The 24,505-nt window shown below is 44.6% G+C and overlaps 1 protein-coding gene and 1 long non-coding RNA gene across 4 annotated transcripts in view; one reads left to right on the forward strand and one right to left on the reverse strand.

The window, feature by feature from the left end:
* Nucleotides 1-24,505, forward strand: part of SDK2 (sidekick cell adhesion molecule 2) — a 913,491-nt gene that overhangs the window by 608,766 nt on the left and 280,220 nt on the right. For all 3 annotated transcript variants that reach the window (XM_082271790.1, XM_082271792.1, XM_082271791.1), the window contains exon 3: nt 5,495-5,601. In XM_082271790.1, the coding sequence (XP_082127916.1) occupies nt 5,495-5,601 (107 nt within the window). The remainder of the gene's footprint in view (nt 1-5,494; nt 5,602-24,505) is intronic.
* LOC309566616 overlaps nt 1-24,505 on the reverse strand; it is a 403,012-nt gene that overhangs the window by 364,755 nt on the left and 13,752 nt on the right. The gene's annotated exons all lie outside the window — the stretch shown is intronic.

The raw sequence follows: 24,505 nt of genomic DNA on the forward strand, positions 1-24,505 counted from the left end.
AGGGACAGTCCGCCTAAGTTCCATGTTTCAGATTCAGTCGTCTGCTGGCGTCTTCTGAAGGGCTCTAGTAATGAAATTAAATTTCTGTGCTTGAGTTTGCAGCTGCCGCCATTATAAGAGGTGATTGGCTCTTGCTGCTGGAACCTCAGATTTATTTAGGTGATGGAGAGGGCAGCTGGTGAAGTGGGCAGAGCTGGGAACTATCGCAACATTGTTCTTTTATTGGGAAGAGGTTATAAAGCCTGGAGAAGATCACATTCTCTTGGTTGAGGTTTCTCCACGAGGGTTCCTTCCGAGGTTGCTAGGGGTTCCTAGATCAATGAGTAATTTCTGCCTTTCAGATAAGTTCCCTCTGACACCAGTCATCTTTTTAGGGGGGAATTCTTCCCACTGATCACCAATGTAAGGAGCATTCTTCCCACTGATCACCAATGTAAGAAGCATTCTTCTAATGTCCCGGTGACCACCAGCGTAAGAAGCATTCTTCACACTGACCGCCAATATAAGGAGCATTCTTCTCACTGACCACCAAAGTAAGGAACATTCTTCCTACTAATCACCAATGTAAGGAGCATTCTTTCCACTGATCACTAAAGTAAGGAACATTCTTCCCATTGACTGACAAGGTAAGGAACATTCTTCCCACTGACCACCAAAGTAAGGAGCTTTCTTCCCATTGATCACCAATGTAAGGGACATTCTTCCCACTGACCACCAAAGTAAGGAGCATTCTTTCCACTGATCACTAAAGTAAGGAACATTCTTCCCATTGGCTGACAAGGTAAGGAACATTATTCCCACTGACCACCAAAGTAAGGAGCATTCTTCCCACTGATCACCAATGTAAGGAGCATTCTTCCCACTGAACACCAATGTAAGGAGCATTCTTCCCACTGATCACCCATGTAGGAATCATTCTTCCCACTGACCATGACACAAATTTTAAGGAGGGGTTCCCTGAGATCGGAGACCAGTTCCTCTGTGTTGAAAATGTTGAGAAAGGCTGTTCTAGACCAGGATTTCCCAACCAGGGTCCCGTGGAATCCAAGGTTCCTCCAGTGGTTGATGAGGGTTCCTTGAGCAATGGGCAAATGGCCAGTGGAAGGAATAGTGCCCCATCATTGGTTATCAGTGGAAGGAATAGTGCCCCATCATTGGTGTCAGTGGGAGGAAAAGTGCCCCATCATTGGTATCAGTTGGAGGAATAGTGCCCCATCATTGGTACCAGTTGGAGGAATAGTGCTCCATCATCAGCATCAGTGGGAGGAATAATGCCCCATCTTTGGTGTTAGTGGGGGGGGGATAGTGCCCCATAATTAGTGTCAGTGGGAGAATTAGTACCCCATCATTGGTGTCAATGGGAGGAATAGTGTCCCATCATTGGTGTCAGTGGGAGGAATAGTGCCCCATCATTGGTGTCAGTGGGAGGAATATTGTCCCATCATTGGTGTCAGTGGGAGGAATAGTGCCCCATCATTGGTGTCAGTGGGAGGAATAGTGCCCTATCATTGTTGCAGGCTTTATAAGGGTTTTTAGGCTACACTTTTGTTGACGTCCATGAGTTTTAAGCTTCATCGACATACATTTTCCATAATTTTTTAATATCTTTAAAGAGAATCCTCCCAGACTTTGGTGAAGCTAAACCCGTGAGCCATTTTGAATTCCCACTCCATATTGAATTGGCAAAAGGGTTCCTTTTGACCTCTTAGTAGTTGTATCTGCAAATTCCACATCTATTTCCTAGTGCAATTCCTTCTTCATATTGCTGACACTACGTGGAACATACAAAGGGTTCCTTGTTTAAATTCCAATTCCAAATATTTGCAACATGAAATGAACTCTTAAAGGCTTCCATATGCAATGCTCAGACCCCATAAAACGATTCCCATTCTATATTGCCATCCCATAGTGAACTGGTAAGAGTCCTTCAGCTGAACCCTCCACTCCTTTTGTAGGTTAGATTTTCACTACATATTTCCAACACTAATTCCCCCTTACATCATCTGTCCCCATGAGAGTTCCCCCTTACATCAGGAGTTCTCAGAGTTCCCCCTTACATCAGGAGTTCTCAGAGTTCCCCCTTACATCAGGAGTCCTTAGAATTCCCCCCTTACATCAGGAGTCCTCAGACTTACCCCTTACATCAGGAGTCCTTAGACTTCCCCCTTAAATTAGGAGTCCTCAGAGCCCCCCCCTTACATCAGGAGTCCTCAGAGTTCCCCCCTTACATAATAGGTCCTCAGAGTTCCCCCCTTACATAATAGGTCCTCAGAGTTCCCCCCTTACATAATGAGTCCTTAGAGTTCCCCCCTTACATCAGGAGTTCCGATCAGTCATCTTCTGTCCTCACCAGAATGCCCTCTTACATCAACTGTCCCCTTCTATGTGCCCTTGTATTTTTCAGGGCCAGGGAGGCAGAGGGTGGGAATTGGGAGGTGAAGCATGCTACATGTGTGGATAGAGGAAGTTCCACTTCCGTCCTCCTGTAAATGCTGGCAGTCCTAACAACCAACCACAAGATAGTGGGGGGAACCTGTTCTAGGGATTGGCCACTGGGTCATGGCTCACAGACCTGGTAGAGTGTCATAACTAAAATGTGGGTGGGGCACAGCCCATCCCAGCACCTCCCTAGATCCGGGCCTGGTTTAGATACACTGTAAGGGGTGCTAGTTTACTAGCAGACCCCTGTACTCATCACTACCCAGTCAGCCAATCAAGGTTGAGTTTTCACCAGTGCAGGGCAGCCAGGCACTGAGTTCATGAATTCTTCGCCTTGTTACATAAATCTCCCATTTTTTGCTACATATAAAACCGATGTTTCTTTATTAGCTGATAAAGAGAATTTGTCTCTCTTCTCGGCGGAGCACGGCGCCCTCTTCACCCGGAGTAACCTCTTCTACACTTATGTGTTAAATTGGCAGCGAAGCCATTTTGTCTCCCCTGGATTCTACAATAAGCTTATCGTAAGCCTGGAGCAGGTGATAAGTATTTTCTGCTTACTGAATGGATTTTATTTGCTCTAATTAGAATTTTCAGGGTGATTTATGTAACCTAAATAATTATATCTGTCTTCTGTACCGATGGATTTCCACCCACCCATCCCCCCCCCCCCCCCCCCCACATACAGAGACTTATATAACACAACTGTTCTTTGTCCAGCCAACAAAGGGTTAATGAACTACCAGGATGCATGGTGGGTATAAATAGACTTTACAGGGTTGTCCGGGTCTGCTAGGAGATGATCGTTATATGTGCTTCACCTTCGATGTGATGGTAAAAGGGCGGCTGAAATATTTTCAGTACATGGAAAATGGAATATTCTTATTAACACAATGAATAAGTGGAAGAAATGTTTGACACTTTGTATTTAGTTTCAAAGCTGAACTCTATGTACAGATAATGTGCCTTCAGCAAAACATTGTTAAATGCGAACTGCTTTCAGCCCCTGTACAGGGGAGCTCAGAGAGGGGGAGGGAGAAGCAGCACAAGGAGCCAACCAGGTGTGCTGCAAGTCAAGGATGATAGGAGGAGAGAGCAGAGTGACAGAGAGATGAGCCAATCATCGCAATGCTTCTCCTTTCTTTGTACAGCCACAGGCTGGAGGAGAGACAAGACCTACCACAACATTGAAAAAGACAACCAAAACATTTTACTAGGTCATTGTTTCTCAACCACTGGGCTCTGGTACCCTTTCTTCCAGGCCTCCAGCCAGCTGCAGATCCCTTAACCTCCCACAGTGCCTCCCAGCTCCCATAGTGTCCCCCAACATACCACAGTGGCCCAGAATGCTACCAGGTCCCCGGAGAGCCCTCAGCCTCCACAGTGCTCCTCAACCACCCACAGTGTTGCCCAGCCTTCCACAGTGCTCCCAGCCTTCTGAAGAGCCTCCAGCCTTCCACAATGTCCCACAGTGCCTCGCAACTTCTTTACTGCTACCGAGCCTCCCACAGTGGCCCCCCCCCCCACCTTCCTCGGTGCTCCCAGCCTGCTGCAGAGCCTCTAGCCTTCCACAGTGTCCCACAGTGTCTCCCAGCTTCTATACCGCCCCCCAGCCACCCACAGTGCCCCCCAGCCTTTCACAGTGCCCCCCAGCTTTCCACAGTGCTCCCAGCCTGCTGCAGAGCCTCCAGCCTTCCACAGTGTCCCACAGTGCCTCCCAGCTTCTATACTGCTACCCAACCACCCACAGTGCCCCCCAACCTTACACAGTGCCCCCCAGCCTTTCACAGTGCCCCCCCCCCCCCAGCTTTTCACAGTGCTCCCAGCCTGCTGCAGAGCCTCCAGCTTTCCACAGTGTCCCAGAGTGCCTCCCAGCTTCTATACTGCTACCGAGCCTCCCACAGTGCCCCTCAACCTTCCACAGTGCCAGCAAGCCTTCCACGGTGCCTCCCAGCATCTATACTGCTGCACAGCCTCCCACAGTGCACACAGGCTCTTTAAGAGCCCTCAGCATTCATAGTGCCCCCCAACTTTCCACAGTACCCCCAGGCTCTTTGAGAGCTCTTAGCCTCAACAGTGCCACCAAGCCTTCCACAGTGCTCTCAGGATCTTTGTGAGCCCTCATCCTCCACAGTGCCCCCAACCTCCCACAGTGCTCCCAGGCTCTTTGAGAGCCCTCAGCTTCCATAGTGCCTCCCAACCTACAACAGTGCTGCCCGTCCTTCCACAGTGCTCCAAGCCTGCTCTAGATCCTCCAACTCTTTGTAGTGCCCCCAGCCCCCTCCAGAAACCTCATCACTTCCAAGGCCACCAAGTCTGCTGCAGAATTACCCAGCCCCATCCAGAGTCTTTTGAAATTTCAATACATGTTTTGCCTTCCCAAACTTTTTATTGTGCGAGTATAAACTCTACCTTTGGGAGAATTTACTGGGCCATGGTCTCAATAAGGATGAAAACCTCTGTAGACCATGGAGTCCAGCATTGACTTGCCTAAAGCATAAGTACCCTCTTTACCACTCATCCCCTGCGCTGCCATCTTTAATGGAGATCCGTCTCAGGCGCAGACACACCACACATTTCTGTCAAATCTTCAAAACTTGGTAGGAACCCTGTGGGGTGTCTACACATGCGCCAGATCCAATGGTAATGCACGGACACACTGTCTATCTCTGCCAGTTAGGATAGACCATTCATCGCATGCGCAACGTCTCGCAAAGTGCTTCTGAAATGTCACACATCCCAGGAGGCAATTTACGAGATCCTGCGCATGACCAGGAGACCTGTGGCGTATCTGCACATGCATTGGAACCTACAAGATCATCCTGGCCCAGGTGGGATTTAACGATAAAAGGATTTTTAATGATAAAATGTGGAGATTTTCCGGAAAATGGTACAATTGCTGCATGTTGTGACATGTCCAGGATTTATTAATCAGGTTTGTAAAGTTACTACTGTATAAGGTCCACTGTGATTCTTTTTTTTAGCTGACCTTTAAATGAAGCATTTCCCCTTCTACGAGGATATGGTTTTTAATTGGTCGTTTCTTTATTTTCAGGTACATGATCACTTCGCTGGACAGGACGCATGCCGGCCATTACCGCTGTATTGTGAGGAACCGGCTGGGCGCTTTACTACAGAGGCAGACAGAGGTCCAGGTGGCCTGTAAGTTCCTTATTTCTATCTCTGCCTGCAGTGCTGTGTGTAGTGAACAAACCACAAGGGTCCTCAGAAGAGAGATATGGTGTAATTCATGCCAGCATGGGCTCCACAATACAAATTGCTGTTCCTAAACATAGACCTGAGACTCCTCCATAATGAGCAGTGCAGGATGAATTAAAGGGAAAAAAATCTTTGCGATAAGAATAGAAATTAACTGTGAAGTCGCCGCTCGTTTCTGGCGATATGCACGATAAGCAACTTTCGGCTGGAAATTGATCAACCTGGCTGGGAAGAAAGTGGAGGCTGAACAGATTTAGATCCTGTGGGGAGAGCACATCCATCCATGTGTCCCCCTATGCCTCAAGATAAGGGGTCTCCAAACCTTCTAAACAAGGAGCCAAAGTACTGTCCTTTATTATTTAGGGGGGCCGGACTGTGGCCAGTGGGATTGGAAAATACCCCGTCATAATGCCTCAGGCTTGGTTATCTGTGAAAGTCCAAAAATTACATAGCACCTATGGTGGTAGAAGGAGAAATAGTGCCCAATCATTGGTGTCAGTGGGAAGAATAGTTCCCTATCATTGGTGTTAGTGATAGGATTAGTGCCCCATTGTTGGTGTCAGTAAAAGCAATAGTGTCCCATCATTGGTGTCAGTGGAAGGAGTGGTGCCTCATTGTTGGTGTTAGTAAAATAAATAGTCCTCCATCATTGGTGTCAGTAGAAGGAATAGTGCCCCATCATTGATGTCAGTGGGAGGAATAGTGCCCCATCATTGGTGTCAGTGAAAGGAATAGTGCCCCATCATTAATGTCAGTACAAGGAATAGTGCCCCATCATTGGTGTCAGTGGGAGGAATAGTGCCCCATCATTAATGTCAGTAGAAGGGATAGTGCCCCATCATTGGTGTCAGTGGGAGGAATAGTGCCCCATCATTAATGTCAGTAGAAGGAATAGTGCCCCATCATTGGTGTCAGTGGGAGGAATAGTGCTCCAACATTGGTGTCAGTGGGAGCAATAGTGCCCCATCATTGGTGTCAGTGGAAGGAATAGTGCCCCATCATTGGTGTCAGTGGGAGGAATAGTGCTCCATCATTGGTGTCAGTGGGAGGAATAGTGCCCCATCATTGGTGTCAGTGGGAGGAATAGTGCCCCATCATTGGTGTCAGTAGAAGGAATAGTGCCCCATCATTGGTGTCAGTGGGATGAATAGTGCCTCATCATTGGTGTCAGTGGAAGGAATAGTACCCCATCATTGGTGTCAGTGGGAGGAATAGTGTCCCATCATTAATGTCAGTAGAAGGAATAGTGCCCCATCATTGGTGTCCATGAAAGAATAGTGCCTCATTGTTGGTGTCAGTGGGAGAAAGTGTTCCAAGGCTGGAAAAAGGGCAAGCAAAGGGCAACGTCTGGCCTGTGGACTGTAGTTTGGAGACCACTGCTTAAGAATATTCATAAGTCATGTGCCGGTTCAGCGATGTTTGGACTCAACGGGGTTTAATTTGTCAAATTAAAAATGGGCATTTTCTGGGCTAATAGGCAAGGAGGTGTAAAAAAAATTGCATGGGAGGTGGGTAATGCCCTGGATTACGCAAGCAAAAAAATATAAAATTTTGCCTCTATTTGGCCGGGAGCGGTCATTTTTAAAGTGGAGCGATTGTTGGCTTCTTGTTTTTTTTTTTTTCTTTGTAAACAGCACATAGACCCCTTCAAGGGTCTACTGTGTATTTTGGGAAACATTTGGAGGAGTTTGTGTGCTGTCTTTATTTTACAAAAAAAAAAAAGAAAAGACGTAGCTGCCAATGAATACCATCTGCTGAAAATGTAAAGTGTACAATTTTGTTTTTTGTAAATGTCATTTTTTTTCTGTAACACATTCTACAGCAAGAATGAAAAAAGAAAATGCACCCCCCCCCCCCCCCCCAAATAAATACCTGACCTTTTGTGTCTATCGATTTTAAGGGTTTACCTAGCACAAAAACTAACAAAAAAAGTTTGAAGACCCCCTAAAAATCCATACCAAACCTTAATCTGTGCAAGCAGCCTGCCCGGTCAGGAAATAGAATGGGGGGGGGATGAGCTTGCACCCAATCCACCATTGAATCATACCAGACCAAGGGCCTGTTCCCAACAACCCTGGCCCGGTGGTTGTGGGGGTCCATGGCAAGGGCTTATTGGAATTTGGAAGCCCTCTTTACCAATAAGGGGGATCCCAGCTGCAACCCCCCCCCTTCCCATGTGAATGAGTAGGGATCCATATACCCCTACTCATTTACAACAACAACAAAAAAAGGAAAGTTGTAACCCTATCGATAAAGACACCCAAACATTTGATTAGTCCTTTGTTAAAAAATAAATAAAATACAAAGAAAAAAGTCCCTTGTAAATCCATCATCCCGTGATGCAGATCCACATCCATAATGATGCCCGATGACCGCCAAAATCCCGCTAATTCACTTGTTGCCTGCCGAAAAGCCGGCGGCTGACAGTTGGTGTTTACAAGGGGATGGCGCCTTTCGGCATTGACTGGGATCCTGCCCCTTTGTTCACATGGCCGGGGTTTCCTGGTCATGTAAGTCAATGAGTCCAGTTATGTCACTGTACTGGCCTGCGCTCGCCTTCGTCCATAACAGCCATTGACAGCGGGAAGCTGCCATGTATGATAGTGGTAGTAATACTGCTAACAACGTTCGGCTCCTGCTAAATAGGTACATGTTTGGGCATTCACCTGAATTGCATTAAAACTTATTAAAAGTGCATTTTTTCCCCAAAAAATAGCGTTTGAAAAATCGCTATGCAAATACCATACGACATAAAAAATTGCAACGATCACCAGTTTATTCTCTAGGGTCTCTGCTAAAAAAACATATGTAATGTTTGGAGGTTTTGGGGAAGTCATTTTCTAGCAAAAAAATACAGATTTTTAAATGTAGGAGAGAAATGTCAGAATTGGGAAACGATCATATCTCTAACACCCGAAGGCGCCTCTGACCATGAAGCGGTTAACTGACGGTAGCGCGAATGAGGCGTTCATTCCGATAGGCAGCATTAGCTGACGGATTGAAGTATTTAGGTTGTAAAAATAAATAAAAAAATACACGCCTAGGAAAGCCGGTCGGCGGCATCCAGCCGGAGTTGTATTGAGGATGAAATGAGGTTAGGGTGTGCAGATGGCGCCGGCTTTTGATGGAGTTGGGGCAGGCGGGTTAAAAGGAAGTCTAACGGAGTCAGCGGCGGACGAGGCGAACAGTGACTACTGAGAGCTTTTCTCCGCCAGCAGCCGCGCGCTCACAATGGAAGATATTCTGCAGATGTTCCAGGGGTGAAAGTTGAGGTCCTCAGCGGGAGATTGAATGCGGAAAATGAAAGAGAGGGCAGAGCCAGAGGTGAAGCATTTGCAGCGCGCTCGGGCTGCTGATGTGATTTTGACACTTGCTGTAACGCACACGGGCAGCGTAGGTGTAGAGCGGACAATGTCTTCCCTCTGTGCTGGAGACGTCGCAATAAATTAACAGAAAAGATACATTTCACCTATAATGGAATCTTTTTTTTCTTTTTTTTCTGTGTATCCAGCCCTATGCTCTAATCTTGGTCAACCTGAGACTCCCATTCTCTGAGGCTTCACTTATTATGCAAGGAGGTCTCAACTCGGTCCCTTGAAACATTTGCACTCTGAGGATGTCAAAACATCTTCACGTTTTAGTGCAGATATATACTGATCAGCCATACCATTATGACCACCCATCATAACCCATCCAGGCATGGACTCCTCTAGACCTCTAAAGGTATGCTATGGTATCTGGCACCAATCCCTCAGTAGAGGATCCTTTAAGTTATGTAAGTTGGGAGATGGGCCTCCGTGGATCGGACTTGTTTTTCTAGCACATCATACAGATTATGGATTGGATTGAGATCTGGAGAATATGGAGGCCAAGTCAACCCTTTGAACACGTTGTTGAGTTCCCCAAACCATTCATAAATTATTCAGACCAGGCCATCTTCTTCCATCGCTCCGTGGTCCAATTCTGATGCTCACATGCCCATTGTAGGCTTCCCTCCCCAACTCCATCAATAAGCCTTTCCTCCCCACCTCCCTCAGTGAGCCTCGCCTCCCTACCTCCACCAATGAGCCTTCCCTCCCCGCCTCCACAAATGAGCCTTCTCTCCCCACCTTCATCAATGAGCCTTTCCTTCTCTGTCAATGAACCTTCTCCCCTCCACCTCCTTCAATGAGCCTCCACTTCCACCAATGAGCTTTCCCTCCCCACCTCGATCAACGAGCCTCCCCTCCCCTCCCCTCCCCACCTCTATCAATGAGCCTTCCCTCCCCACCTTCATTAATGAGCCATTTCTCCTTTATCAATGAATCTTCTCCCCTCCACCTCCTCCAATGAGCTTTCCCTTCCCACCTCAATCAACGAGCCTCCCCTCCCCACATTCATCAATGAGCCTTCCCTCCCCACCTCCACCAATGAGTCTTCCCTCCCCGCCTCCAGCAATGAGCTTTCTCTCCCCACCTCAATCAACAAGCCTCCCCTCCTAACATTCATCAATGAGACTTCCCTCCCCACTTCCATCAACGAGCCTTCCCTCCTTCCCTCCCCATCTCCATTAATGAGCCTTCTCTCTCCACATCCATCAATGAGTCCCCCCCCCCCCACCTCCATCAATGAGCCTTCTGCTCTCCACTTCCATCAATGAGCCCCCCCCAAACTCCATCAATGAGCCTTCCTCCCCATCTCCATCAATGAGCTCCCCCCCCACCTCCATCAATAAGCCTTCCCCCACCTCCATCAATGAGCCTTGCCTCCCCACCTCCATTAATGAGTCTCCCCTCCCCACCTCCATCAATGAGCCTCCCCTCCCCACCTCTGTTAATGAGCATTTCCTCCCCACTTCCATCAATGAGCCTTCCCTCCTCACCTTCACCAATGAGCCTTCTGTCCCCACCTTCATCAATGAGCCTTTCTTCCTCCATCAATGAACCTTCCCCCCTCCACCTCCATCAATGAGCCTTCCCTCCCCACCTCCATCAATGAGCCTTCCCTCCCCACCTCCATCAATGAGCCTTCCTTCCCCACCTCCATCAATGATCCTTCCTTCCCCACCTCCATCAATGAGCCTTCCCTCCCCACCTCCATCAATGAGCCTTCCTTCCCCACCCCCATTAAGGAGCCTTGCCTGCCCATGACCCTGTCACCGGTTGGCCGGTTTTCTTTCATGGCACTACTTTTGGTAGGTCCTGACCACTGCAGACTTGGAACATCCCACAAGAGCTGCAGTTTTGGAGTTGCTTTGACCCAATCATCTAGACATAACAATTTGGGCCTTGTCAAAGTTCCTCAAATCCTTACCCTTGGTAATTTTTACTGCTTTCAACACATCAACTTCAGGCACAACATGCTCACTTGCTGCCTTGTAGATCCCACCCACTTTCAGAGTCCACTGTAAATAAGATGATGTTATTCATTTCAGCTGTCCGTGGTCATAATGGTATGGCTGATCACTGTAAATGACAACCAACATCCTGCATGTCTGCACTGATGGTTACCACACTATGCGCGAAGATGCCCAGTCCTCACCTACACAAAGAACACACTTTGCATGCGTGACCACCTCTCACCTGTTAGAAAGCAAATGATTGGCCATGTATTGTGCGCCCACCATGCCAACCGAGGGCAGCAATATCAAGGAGGTGGATAACGGGTGCAGAACGGTACCCCCATTCTACATCATATATCAGCAGCGGGGGAGGGGATTCAATACCATGTCCTCACCCTCGGCGCTGGATGAACTGTTCCTGGTACTGTTCTTGGAACTCAAAAATCAGGAATGGTGAGAATCCCTCCCAATGGGCACGGCATGTGTGCAAAGCAGGGGCTGACTGGCAACTTTTGGCCCAGGGGGCAAGTACAAACCAGAGGCGCATGGTGCAGCAACTCAGCCCCCCCTCCCACTCCCCCTCTTCCTCGCCTCCTCTTGACCCCCATTCCAGGCTGAAGCTCCGCTCCAGGTACTGGCTACTCACCAAATCCGGGTTCCCGACCTGGCCAGCAGGGGGCAGATGGGGGGAGGAGAGTCTCCAGTGGGAACTGGCCTCTGGGGGGGGGGGGGGCCTGCGCTCTGTCCTTGTCTTCACCCCACCCTCAATAGGTCAACAGCGGGGACTTTTTACTTCTCTTCACCAAGAGTCCTTTAGGCATGCCTGTGGCAGAAGCGGTGCAGCCTTTTTGCAGGGCATCAGAGCGGCCTGGGGGGCAATTGCCCCCCTGGCCCAGTCCTCCCCTGGTGCAAAGCTTGTTTTTGGGTGAGCGGACTCATTAGGGGCCATACACACAAATTGCGTTGCAGGAATGCACGCGGAGGTACGCTTTTTCCAACACCACATGGGAACATACAGTAGAAAAGTGATGGCAGAAAAAGACAGAGTAGTCCATCAGGTCTGCCGAATTTTTCATTTTTTTTTTTTAAAATGTTATTTTTTATTTATTGATTTATTTTATTTTATTTTTTCTTATTTTTATTATTTTATTGTCTGACTACAGATCTATGTTCCTCCCAAGCATGCTGAGGGCTACAGACACACGGTTGGGGGGTGCCATGAATTCTGCATGGCAGCCCTACACATCTCGAAAATGCGGGCGGGTTTGCGAACACCAAAACAATTTTAAAAGTTGCACCTGCTGTAATTTTTTGCATGTTCCCACGAATTTGGCAGCCCATTAAAATGAATAGACTGAAAAAAAATCACCACACAAGACCGTGCAAAATAAAGCGTTATTCATGGTGCAATTTGCCCCTAAATGTTAAAAATAAAAAAGGAAAACCAAAAAAATTTCCTACAAAGCATTACTGCAAAACGGATTCCCTTTTGGGGGTTTCGTTCAGTTTTAAGGTGGATAGTAAAACGTAAGAAGGTTCGTAATCCATTTCCCACCATCTCCTGCCTGAGGTCTCTGGGTAGGCAAAGCAATTGGCCGGAATGGCTCGCCATCTTTCCTCCCCCGGATTAGCCGGCGCTCAGGTTCCCTCCATTCATCATCTCATAGATGCGTGCTTGTCCAAAGATCTTCAGGGGGGCACTTACTTTCTAACATTTTAAATGTCTGACAGGTTCACTTTAACCGTCTTCTTATTACTCTGGTTGAAGCTATAAACCGCCCGCAGGTAATACAAATCCCGCATCTGTCACCGATCACCATAGGGGCCCATTTTTTAAAATGCAGAACAGAAACCAATGAAAACCGTCTCCAGCTGTGAGCTTTATGCTACAGAAATGTTCAAATTGGAAAAGAAAAAAAAAAAGAAAAAGAAAAATAGAGTTGGATTTGTGAACTTTGTTGTTTCCTCTTTTTTCAGAAAATAATAGAATTTTTTATTATTATTAATAATAATAACAATAATAATAAAAACAAAATTCTAGCTTGGGAGCGATCTCGGTTCACTGAAGACTCTGCAGATAAGTCATGCACAGGCTGATTTGTTAAAGAGTAACTCCACTTTTATTAATTGCCCCCCCACCGGGTGGTCTATGTACTTTGCAGGGATTGCTGCAGATTCCTACCTTTTGTTATGTTGAAGAAATACAGTAGCTGTTAGTTTCTCTGTGTCCATGTGCAGAGCAGTGGCGGCCGGTGCATGATTATATGGGGGGGGGGGGCTGCAAATCCACCACCCCCCCCCCCTCAGCAGGAAAGACGGCCGGCAGGCAAATACACCCCCCCAGCGGGACGGACTGACGGACAGACGGAGGGCAAATATACCCCCCCCCCCCAAGCGGGACAGACGGCCGGAAGGCAAATACACCACCCCCCCAGTATGACGGACTGATGGACAGACAGATGGCAAATACACCACCCCACCCCAGCGGGACAGCCGGCCGGACAGCCAGCATTCTTACCTCCCCCGGACGTGCGTCTTACCTCCCCCGGACGTGCAAGTCCACCACCCCCCCCCCCAGCAGGAAAGACGGCCGGCAGGCAAATACACCCCCCCAGCGGGACGGACTGACGGACAGACGGAGGGCAAATATACCCCCCCCCCCAAGCGGGACAGACGGCCGGAAGGCAAATACACCACCCCCCAGTATGATGGACTGACGGACAGACGGAGGGCAAATATACCCCCCCCCCCTCCCAAGCGGGACAGACGGCCGGAAGGCAAATACACCACCCCCCAGTATGACGGACTGATGGACAGACAGATGGCAAATACACCACCCCACCCCCCCCCAGCAGGACAGCCGGCCGGACAGCCAGCATTCTTACCTCCCCCGGACGTGCGTCTACTCCCTCTTCCTGGCCAGTAAAATCGTTTCTCTTTACAGCCAATCAGGAAAGGGATCTCACGACCCACTTCCTGATTGGCTGGGAGGAGAATCAGTGTGATAATAGGGAATATTCATTCGCTATTGTCATACAACTGGGTGGGCTCAGGGTGCAGTGCTCTGAAGCCTATTAGAGCCTCTAAAAAAAAAAAAAGCTTCAAAGCTTAAATAAAAAAAAAAACCCCTATTGCAATCCATGCGTCCAGCGCCCTGCATGTAGATTAGTGGGCTGGATGCATGAATGGGGGGACGGCGCCCCTGCACCCCCAATGGACGGGCTGCCACTGGTGCTGAGTAAATGTGAGTTAGAGTGATTTTATGAATATTAATCAGCTGCCTCACTTTCAGGGTTCTAATGCGGAAAGTATCTCACCAAAAATCACATTCTTGTTGCAGGAGATGCCCAAAATCAGACATGTATCTTAGTGCAGACTTCTGGGAAAATCAGTGAGCCAATCACACAAGCAGGAAATTACATTTCTGTATTGGGGGGTCTCAGGGGTTTTAGGTTGCCTCATTGCATTTTACAGAACATTACAGCTGATTGAAAAGGAAAGGTCATTTTTAATACCATTAAGTCCCGGTTCACATATACGCGATGACAGACATTCGGAGCGCACTGCTCTGCAAATCACATGCGATGTCTGTGCGATGTGAATTTAGCCATACAGATACGAATTTTCATCGCATTCGGAGACATCTCGCACAGGACCCTTTTTTGGGTCCGTACCAGAATTGGATCACATGGGTGTTCACACCTATGCGATCCGATTCATGTCCAGACTGACAGTTCGCACTGCGATATGCGAACTGATCTGGGGGTGTCTTTAACTTTGTATTGACACCCCCAGCGATTCACATATGGACGTGTGAACTGCCTGCGAGTTGAATGTGATGCGCAGTGGATTCGCATGGTTCCCGCATCGCATATGTGTGAATCGGGACTTAAGCTAGAATTTTCTTCTTATTTTTTTTTTTTTTACAGTTATTTATTTATTTTTTTCTGAATAATAAAAGCTAGGAATCTGCTACAAAGTTTGTTAGGCTGCATTCACATGTCAGCGTATTGATCGCGGGCAGAATCGCCGCGATTCCGCCCGCGATCCAGAAATCATTGCAAATCGCGGGACGCCTGTGCGTTGCCTGTGATTTGCAATAGCACACCAAACGCTGTGCGATGTTGCCGTGATTTCCGCCTGCCGAATCGCGGTAACATCGCGCAAAAAAAATCGCGGGACGCATTACGCTCCAAAAAAGCTCTTGTACTTTTTTGGGAGTAATGCGTCCAGTGATTTTTTTTTCGAGATGTTACCGCGATTCGGCAGGCGGAAATCGTGGCAACATCGCACAGCGTTTGGGGTGCTATTGCAAATCACGGGCAAGGCACAGGCGTCCCGCGATTTGCAATGATTTCTGGATCGCGGGCGGAATCGTGGCGATTCTGCCCGCATTCAATACGCTGACATGTGAATGCAGCCTTACAGTCCCCACAATGTACAGAGATCACCTGTGGAGAGTTTTTTTTTTTTTTTTCTCAACATAATTGGAGTTACTATTTAAGCAATAAAAGCCTGACAGGGGTTCTAACCCTTCCCTACTTTATCCAAAATATAAAGTTTTGGCTTTACATACGTAATAGTTCACCGTTTTGTATTTTATTTTCATTACATTCCTTGACTTTGACTGAATAGAGTTCTCTCTGTAAGACGTCATCGGTATGAGTTTACCCCTGAGGATAATCACTAATTAATAAAACTTCAATTATCGGCACGCTGTCCCCGAGGATCTTACAATACACGTCTCAGTATTGCGTGACCTGCGACAGCGCGCTCACACGGCGCCTACCAATTCAATAATTAATACATCGGGACTCAGAGACGTAAAGTGACTGAAGTCTATGGAATCGGAATCTTCTACCCATTATGTCCTTATAATTAGTTGGAATGTCTTCCATCAAATGTATCGGAATGTTTGTTTCTTTTTTTCCTGTTCATCTAATTATCTTCGAGCTGGGTTGGCGTTTTGGCGTTTTGAATGCTTTTAAGTGCAGATGAGGGGTTTGGGGTCCCCCCAGATCCCTCCACAAGAGTACCTGTAAAAATAAAGAAATTAATAAATAAATAAAACAAATTTTATTTCATGTACGAAAATATCGGCCAATATCAACCGATACCGATATGCGATGACCAAAATTTCGGTATCGGCAATAAAAAAACGATATCGGGTCACCATATTGGGTCACTGATGTCACCCAAGATCCCCAGTGCTGAAACGATCAGGCGGTGTGGCGGGCTGCTCCCATAGGTGATCAAAGAGTAGATAGCCTCTATGGCCTTGGAGGACCGGAGCGACGTCATGATGTCACTTCCAGTCCAGGCTGGAAGTATTTTTTTTTAATGCAAAATATCCAAAATATTTATTTTTTTGGATCTTTTGCTTTTAACCACTTGCCGACCGCAGCACGACTATTTACGGCAGCGGTCAGCCCCTCACAGGCAAAGCGACGTAGGGCTACGTCGATAGCCTGTAAGGGTTTTGGGAGCGAGTGCGCGCCGCCGGAGGCGCGCTCCCGCGCGGTCACGGACCCGCCCGCGCGTTTGCCCGGCGGACCCGATGTCCACCGGTCACTCGCGATCTTCCGTTACACCAGAAGAAAGGCAGGCGGCTGATGTAAACAAAGCCACCTGTCATTCTCCCCTGTGTAAGAATGGAGATCACACGGTTCTACTATGTAGGACCGTTGATCTCTGTTCTTACACATGTAGCCACAGCCAATCACAGTTAGAAACACCGCCCCTAGGGACAGACTTAACCCCTCCCTCTCCAATAAAGTTAACCCCTTCACTGCCAGTGTCATTTTTACAGTAACAGTGCATATGTATAGCACTGATTACTGCAGTAATGTCACTGGTAACCCCAAAAGTGTCAAAAATGTCAGTCAAGAGTCCGATCTGTCTGCTGCAATGTCGCAGTCCCGCAAAAAAAATCGCAGATCGCCGCCATTACGCGTTAAAAAAAAAAAACAACAAAAATGACAAAAATCTTTCCCTTTGTTAGTAAACGCAATAACTTTTGCGCAAACCAATCAAAATATGCTTTTTGCAATTTTTTTTTACCAAACATATGGTAAAAAAAAATTGGCCTAAAATGTTAAAAAAATGTGATTTTTACATTTTTTTGGGGAATTTCAGAAAAATATTGTTATTTTTGCAAAATTGTCGCTCTTTTTTTGTTTATAGCGCATGATCAAAAAATCGCACAGGTGATCAAATACCACCAAAAGAAAGCTCTGTTTGTGGGAAAAAAAGGACGTCAAATTCGTTTAGGTACAGCGTCGCGCGACCGCGCAATTGTCCGTTAAAGTCATGCAGTGCCGAATCGCAAAATAGGCCCTGGTCAGGAAGGGGGTAAAATCTTCCGGGGGTTAAGTGGTTAAAGGTAAAGAAAAAATGTGGGGTCTTTTTGACCCCAGATCTCTCCATAAAGAGGACCTGTCCTGCTTATTTCTATTACAAGGGAGGTTTACATTCCTTGTAATAGGAATAAAAGTGATCAAAAAATTTAAGGGACAATGAAAAAAAAAAAGTAAAATAAATAATAATAAAAAAAAAATTTTAAGCACCCCCATCCCTCATTGCTCACACGCAGAAGCGAGCTAATACATAAGTCGCGCACACATGTGTAAGCGGTATTTGCACCACACATGTGAGGTATCACCACAAATGTTCGAGCGACAGTAATAATTCTAGTGCTAGACCGCCTCTAAAAAGGTGACCTGGAGATTTTTTTTTTTTTTATGGAGATTTTTAAGTCCTGTAGTTTGTCGCCCTTTTCACGAGCGCGCGCAATTTTTGGTGTAACATGTTCGGTATCTATTTACTCAGGATAAAATCTTTCACATTGTGCAAAAAAAGTTGGGTAACTATTGTGGTTTTTTTTTTTTTTTTAATTCATTAAAGTGTATTTTTCCCTAAAAAAATGCAAAACCGCTGCACAAAATCCCTGTGATATAAAAGATTGCAACAATCATCAGGAGTGGGAGAGTTTATTTGGGGTTTGTTCTTTGGTGGTGGGTTATAGTAATAGTAAGAAATATCTAACTAAAACGTATACAATAATATATATTTTTATACTATTTTGGACCAGTTTTTCTTTATTGTTAATTATAATTCAGATATATTGATTACCATTTACCACCAAATGAGGGCCTGATTTACCCCAAGTAAACAACATATAATTCCCCTGGATACACTGAGCAGTCTATTTATTAAAAAAGAAAATCACTGTGTGATAGTCCCAAACCACCGGGAATAATCCCCATGTTTTACCTAATATTTGCTATGATCAACAGCTCCATCTAGTGGCCATCATGCAGTATTTTCCCAACTGATATATTTAAGGAAAATAACGCATTTTGACCACTAGATGGCACTGACAATTGTAGGAAATAAACATGTTACACACAATATAGTATTTTTTTTTTTTTTTTTTGCAGTGGCTATACTGAGACATTTGCACAGCAATTTTAATTTTTTTTTTACAAAAAATTGATTAATTCATTAAAGTGTATTTTTTTCTTAAAAAAAAAAAAAAATTGCGTTTGCAAAACCGCTGCATAAATACCCTGTGATATAAAAGATTGCAACGATCATCAGGAGTAGGAGAGTTTATTTTGGGTTTGTTCATGGTGGGTTATAGTAATAGTAAGAAATATCTAACTAAAATGTATACAATTATATATATATTTTACTTTTTTGTAACAGTTTTTCTTTTTTGTTAATCAAAATCCAGATATATTTATTACCGTGTACCACCAAATGATGGCCTGATTTACACCAAGTAAACAGCATATAATTCCCCTTGATACAATAAGGCAGTGATGGCGATCCTTGGCACTCCAGATGTTTTGGAACTACATTTCTCACTATGCTCATGCACTCTGCAGTGTAGTTGAGCATCATGGGAAATGAAGTTCCAAAACATCTGGGCTGCCAAGGTTCACCATCACTTCATTAAAGGGTCTATTTAATAAAAAAGAAAATTACTATGTGATAGTCTCAGGCCACTGTGAATATTCCCCATGTTTTACCTAATATTTGCTATGATCAACAGCTTCATCTAGTGGCCATCATGCAGTATTTTCCCACCTGATACAATTTAGGGAAATGATGCATTTTGGCCACTAGATGGCACTGACAATTGTAAGAAATAAACATGTTAGATATTATAGGAATTTTTTTGCAGTGGCTATACTGAGACATTCACACCGCAATTTTTTTTAATATAAATAGACCCCTAAGTAGTTGCAAAGAAATATACAGTTTTAGTACGACGCACATAGGTAGCCAAGCTGGGTTCGTTTTTTACGTTCCGCATTGAGGGGTTTATCATGACAGTAAAGGAAATGTTACAAACATAATATAAAAACTGCTGGGCAACCAGCACAGCACATTACTGCACGCGGCGGATGTCTCATTCTAGGCGTCTATATTGCTGTTCAGCCATAAGTGATCGGATTACAGGTGATTTTCAGGACCCACAAGGCTCAGGCAATGAAACATCTTATTTATGGATTTTTTTTTTAAATTCATAAAGTGTATTTTTTCCTAAAAAAAAAAAAAAACTGCATTTACAAAACCGCTGCGCAAATACCCTGTGAAATAAAAGATTGCAACAATCATCAGGAATGGGAGAGTTTATTTTGGGTTTGTTCTTTGGTGTTGGGTTATAGTAATAGTAAGCAATATCTAACTAAAATGTATACAATTATATATATTTTTTTACTATTTTGGACCAGTTTTTCTTTATTGTTAATTATAATTCAGATATATTTATTACCGTTTACCACCAAATGAAGGCCTGATTTACCCCGAGTAAACAACATATAATTCCCCTGGATACACTAAGGGGTCTATTTATTAAAAAAGAAAATCACGGTGTGATAGTCTCAACAGCTCCATCTAGTGGCCATCATGCAGTATTTTTCCTAATTGATATAATTTAGGAACATAATGCATTTTGGCCACTAGATGGCACTGACAATTGTAGGAAATATAAACATGTTACACACAATATAGCACAGCAATTTTTTTTTTATTAGAAAATGTATTAATTAAAGTGTATTTTTTCCTAAAAAAAAAAAAATAGCGTTTGCAAAACCACTGCGCAAATACCCTGTGATATAAAAGATTGCAACGATCATCAGGAGTAGGAGAGTTTTTATTTTGGGTCTGTTCTTTGGTGGTGGGTTATAGTAATAGTAAGAAATATCTAACTAAATTGTATACAATTATATATATATTTTTTTTAACTATTTTGGACCAGTTTTTCTTTTTTGTTAATCAAAATTCAGATATTTTTATTACCGTTTACCACCAAATGAAGGCCTGATTTACCCCGAGTAAACAACATATAATTCCCCTGGATACACTAAGCAGTCTATTTATTAAAAAAGAAAATCACTGTGTGATAGTCTCAAGCCACCGGGAATAATCCCCATGTTTTACCTAATATTTGCTATGATCAACAGCTCCATCTAGTGGCCATCATGCAGTATTTTCCCAACTGATATATTTAAGGAAAATAACACATTTTGGCCACTAGATGGCACTGACAATTGTAGGAAATAAACATGTTACACACAATATAGTATTTTTTTTTTTTTTGCAGTGGCTATACTGAGACATTTGCACAGCAATTTTTATTTTTATTTTGTTATAAAAAATGTATTAATTCATTAAAGTGTATTTTTTTCCTAAAAAAAAAAAAAAAAAATTGCGTTTGCAAAACCGCTGCTTAAATACCCTGTGATATAAAAGATTGCAACGATCATCAGGAGTACGAGAATTTTTATTTTGGGTTTGTTCTTTGGTGGTGGGTTATAGTGATAGTAAGAAACGTCTAACTAAAATGTATATAATTATATATATATTGTTTTACTATTTTGAATCTGTTTTTCCTTTTTTTTTTTTTTTTTTTGTTAATCAAAATTCAGATATATTTATTACCGTTTACCACCAAATGAAGGCCTGATTTACCCCAAGAAAACAACATATAATTCCCCTTGGTTCACTAAGGGGTCTATTTATTGAAAAAGAAAATCACTGTGTGATAGTCTCAACAGCTCCATCTAATGGCCATCATGCAGTATTTTCCCCAACTGATACAATTTAGGAAAATAATGCATTTTGGCCACTAGATGGCACTGACAATTGTAGGAAATAAACATGTTGCACACAATGTAGCACAGCAATTTATTTATTTTTTATTAAAAAATGTATTAATTAAAGTGTATTTTTTCCTAAAAAAAAAATTGCGTTTGCAAAACCGCTGCGTAAATACCCTGCGATATAAAAGATTGCAACGATCATCAGGAGTGGGAGAGTTTATTTTGGGTTTGTTCTTTGGTGGTGGGTTATAGTAATAGTAAGAAATATCTAACTAAAATGTATACAATTATATATATTTTTTACTATTTTGGACCAGTTTTTATTTTTTGTTAATCAAAATTCAGATATATTTATTACCTTTTACCACCAAATGAAGGCCTGATTTACCCCGAGTAAACAGCATATAATTCCCCTGGATACACTAGGGCAGTGATGCTGAACCTTGGCATACCAGATGTTTTGGAACTACATTTCCCATGATGCTCATCCACTCTGCTGTGTAGTTGAGCATCATGGGAAATGTAGTTCCAAAACATCTGGGCTGCCAAGGTTCACCATCACTGCACTAAAGGGTCTATTTAATAAAAAAAGAAAATCACTGAAAGCCACCGTGAATATTCCCCATGTTTTACCTAATATTTGCTATGATCAACAGCTCCATCTAGTGGCCATCATGCAGTATTTTCCCACCTGATACAATTTAGGAAAATAATGCATTTTGGCCACTAGGTGGCACTGACAATTGTAGGAAATAAACATGTTAGACACATTATAGGAATTTTTTTGCAATGGCTATACTGAGACATTCACACAGCAATTTTTTAATATAAATAGACCCCTAAGTAGTTGCAAAGAAATGTACAGTTTTAGTATGACGTGCATAGAAAGCCAAGCTGGGTTCATTTTTACGTTCCCCATTGAAGGGTTTATCATGACAGTAAAGGAAACGTTACGAACATAATATAAAAACTGCTGGGCGACCAGCGTGTTATTACTGCACGTGGCGGATGTCTCATTCTAGGCGTCTATATTGCGGTTCAGCCATAAGTGATCGGATTACAGGTGACTTCCAGGACCCACAAGGCTCCGGCAATGAAACATCTTATTTATGGAAAGCTCTCCATCTGTCGGCTCCATACATGTACCCCTGCGTGCGTTCCATACATCTATATGATGAACACGTAATGACAGACAATCTCTGGAATTTTATTAGCTGCTTCCTGACATTAATGGAGGGAGAGTGAATCTGCGCCAATTCCCTGGCTTTCGGATATGGGGAAGGGGGGGGGACATGACAATCGCAGGTCGATGGCGGCGCGGGTGACAGCGGGACATTATGTGGAAATGAATGTTTTCTTGTCCTTTCATTTGGAGTGGACCGCCATTCATACACTTCTGCAGATTACACGGCTGTTGGGAACACCGGGAGACTATCAACACCGCGACTTAAATGAGTCCATTAAGATGCGTGGAGCCCGGTGGAGCACAGCGAGGGCTCAGTGTGGGGCCCGCTCTCTGGTTACTCTCATTTCTGCTGGCGGGAGGACCTGCCTATTGTTTTATATGATCTGACTTGTTGTGCTGACGGCTCCGGAATCTTATCAGCAATATTCATTATGTATCGGCATCCGGGGGGGGGGGGGGGGGAGAGATTGTGGCCAATGTGCAAGTGATAGGAATGGTAGCAGTTAAAGGAGGTGGCCATTGGAATCAGCGGGCTGCCCTTTTATTTCAAAAGTCATCTTCTACATTTTTTAATTCAGCGGAATTTATTAAAATAATCCCTGCTGATTTTTATGTGGTTTCGATTTTCTCCTTACCTTATGTTGTAAAATGCCATTTGTTAACAGAGCCCAATAGCTCAAGTCCCAATTCACACTCCTATTTGAGTCCTCCCCCTTTCTCCACATGGCTCCACCTCAAATTTTAAACAAAGGCAGAAATAATTAAAATAATCCCTGTTGATCCTGCCATGAACGTCCTTCTTTAGGCACCTCCTATTACAGGGGGACAAAGTTCTCTCCCCGTGTCCCCAATTGTGAGCCTGTGTTGTCTCGCTGTCACATGCATGTGGCATTCTTGACTTTCAGCCAATAGGCTGATTTTTATGTGGTTTTGATTTTCTCCTTACCTTCTGTTGTAAAATGCCATTTGTTAACAGCCCAATAGCTCAAGTCAAAATTCACGCTCCTATTTGAATCCTCCCCCTTTCTTTATGTGGTTCCATCTCAAGTTTTAAGCAAAGGCAGAAATATGTCACATGCATGTGGCATTCTTGACTTTCAGCCAATAGGCTGCTTTTCATGTGGTTTTGATTTTCTTCTTACTTGTAAAATGCCATTTGTTAACAGAGCCCAATAGCTCAAGTCAAAATTCACACTCCTATTTGAATCCCCCCCTTCAAAACGCATGCGCCGATTACGTCATTGGTTGCATTAAAAGTAAATATCTTCTAAACAATGCCAAGTTTAGGAGATATTTCCAGCAGAGCCGTAACTAGAACCTTCAGGGCCCCGGTGCAAGAAACCATGAAGGGCCCCCTGGACCCCTGGCGCCCTTTACTCTAGTTGCAGGGCCCTTTATTACGGTGAGGGAAGGGAGAATTCTGAAGGGGGGGGGCAGCACAGAAGGGGGGGGACCAGGGGAGCACACAGGGGCCCAGAGACAGCAGAACACAAGTATACTGCATAGGAGAAGTGGCGGGGGGCAGCGTACAGAGGAACCAATCTCCTCCATTTTCCTTCTGCAGCTACAGAAGGAAAAAGGAGGACAGTGATTTCTCTACATGCTGCCCCCACCGCCCCTCCTATTCAGGTGTACAGGGGAGCCACATGGGCCCCCTTGAGCATGGGGCCCGGTTGCGATTGCAACCCCTGCAACCCCTGTAGTTACACCCTTGATTTCCAGTACCTATAGGTAAGTCTTATTAAAGGGTTACCTATAGGTAAAAGTTATAAGAGAGGGTTTACAACCACTTTAAAACCATCCTGCCATGAAGTACCTTGTTCAGACACTTCCTGGTAAAAGGTGACAATGCTCTGTCCCTGTTTCCTAATTGTAATCCTGCATTGTCACCCTGTCACATACAGTATCTCCCAAAAATGAGGACACCCCTCACATTTTTGTAAATATTTTCTCATATCTTTTCATATGACAACACTGAAGAAATGACACTTTGCTACAATGTAAAGTAGTGAGTGTACAGCTTGTATAACAGTGTAAATTTGCTGTCTCCTCAAAATAACTCAACACACAGCCATTAATGTCTAAATCGCTGGCAACAAAAGTGAGTACACCCCTAAGTGACAATGTCCAAATTGGGCCCAATTAGCCATTTTCCCTCCTCGGTGTCATGCGACTAGTTAGTGTTACAAGGTCTCAGGTGTGCTCAAGGAGGAACTTGACTGGCCTGCA

Source organism: Pelophylax lessonae (assembly GCF_965119305.1).
Source record: "Pelophylax lessonae genome assembly, chromosome: 11".
Taxonomy (NCBI): Eukaryota; Metazoa; Chordata; class Amphibia; order Anura; family Ranidae; genus Pelophylax; species Pelophylax lessonae.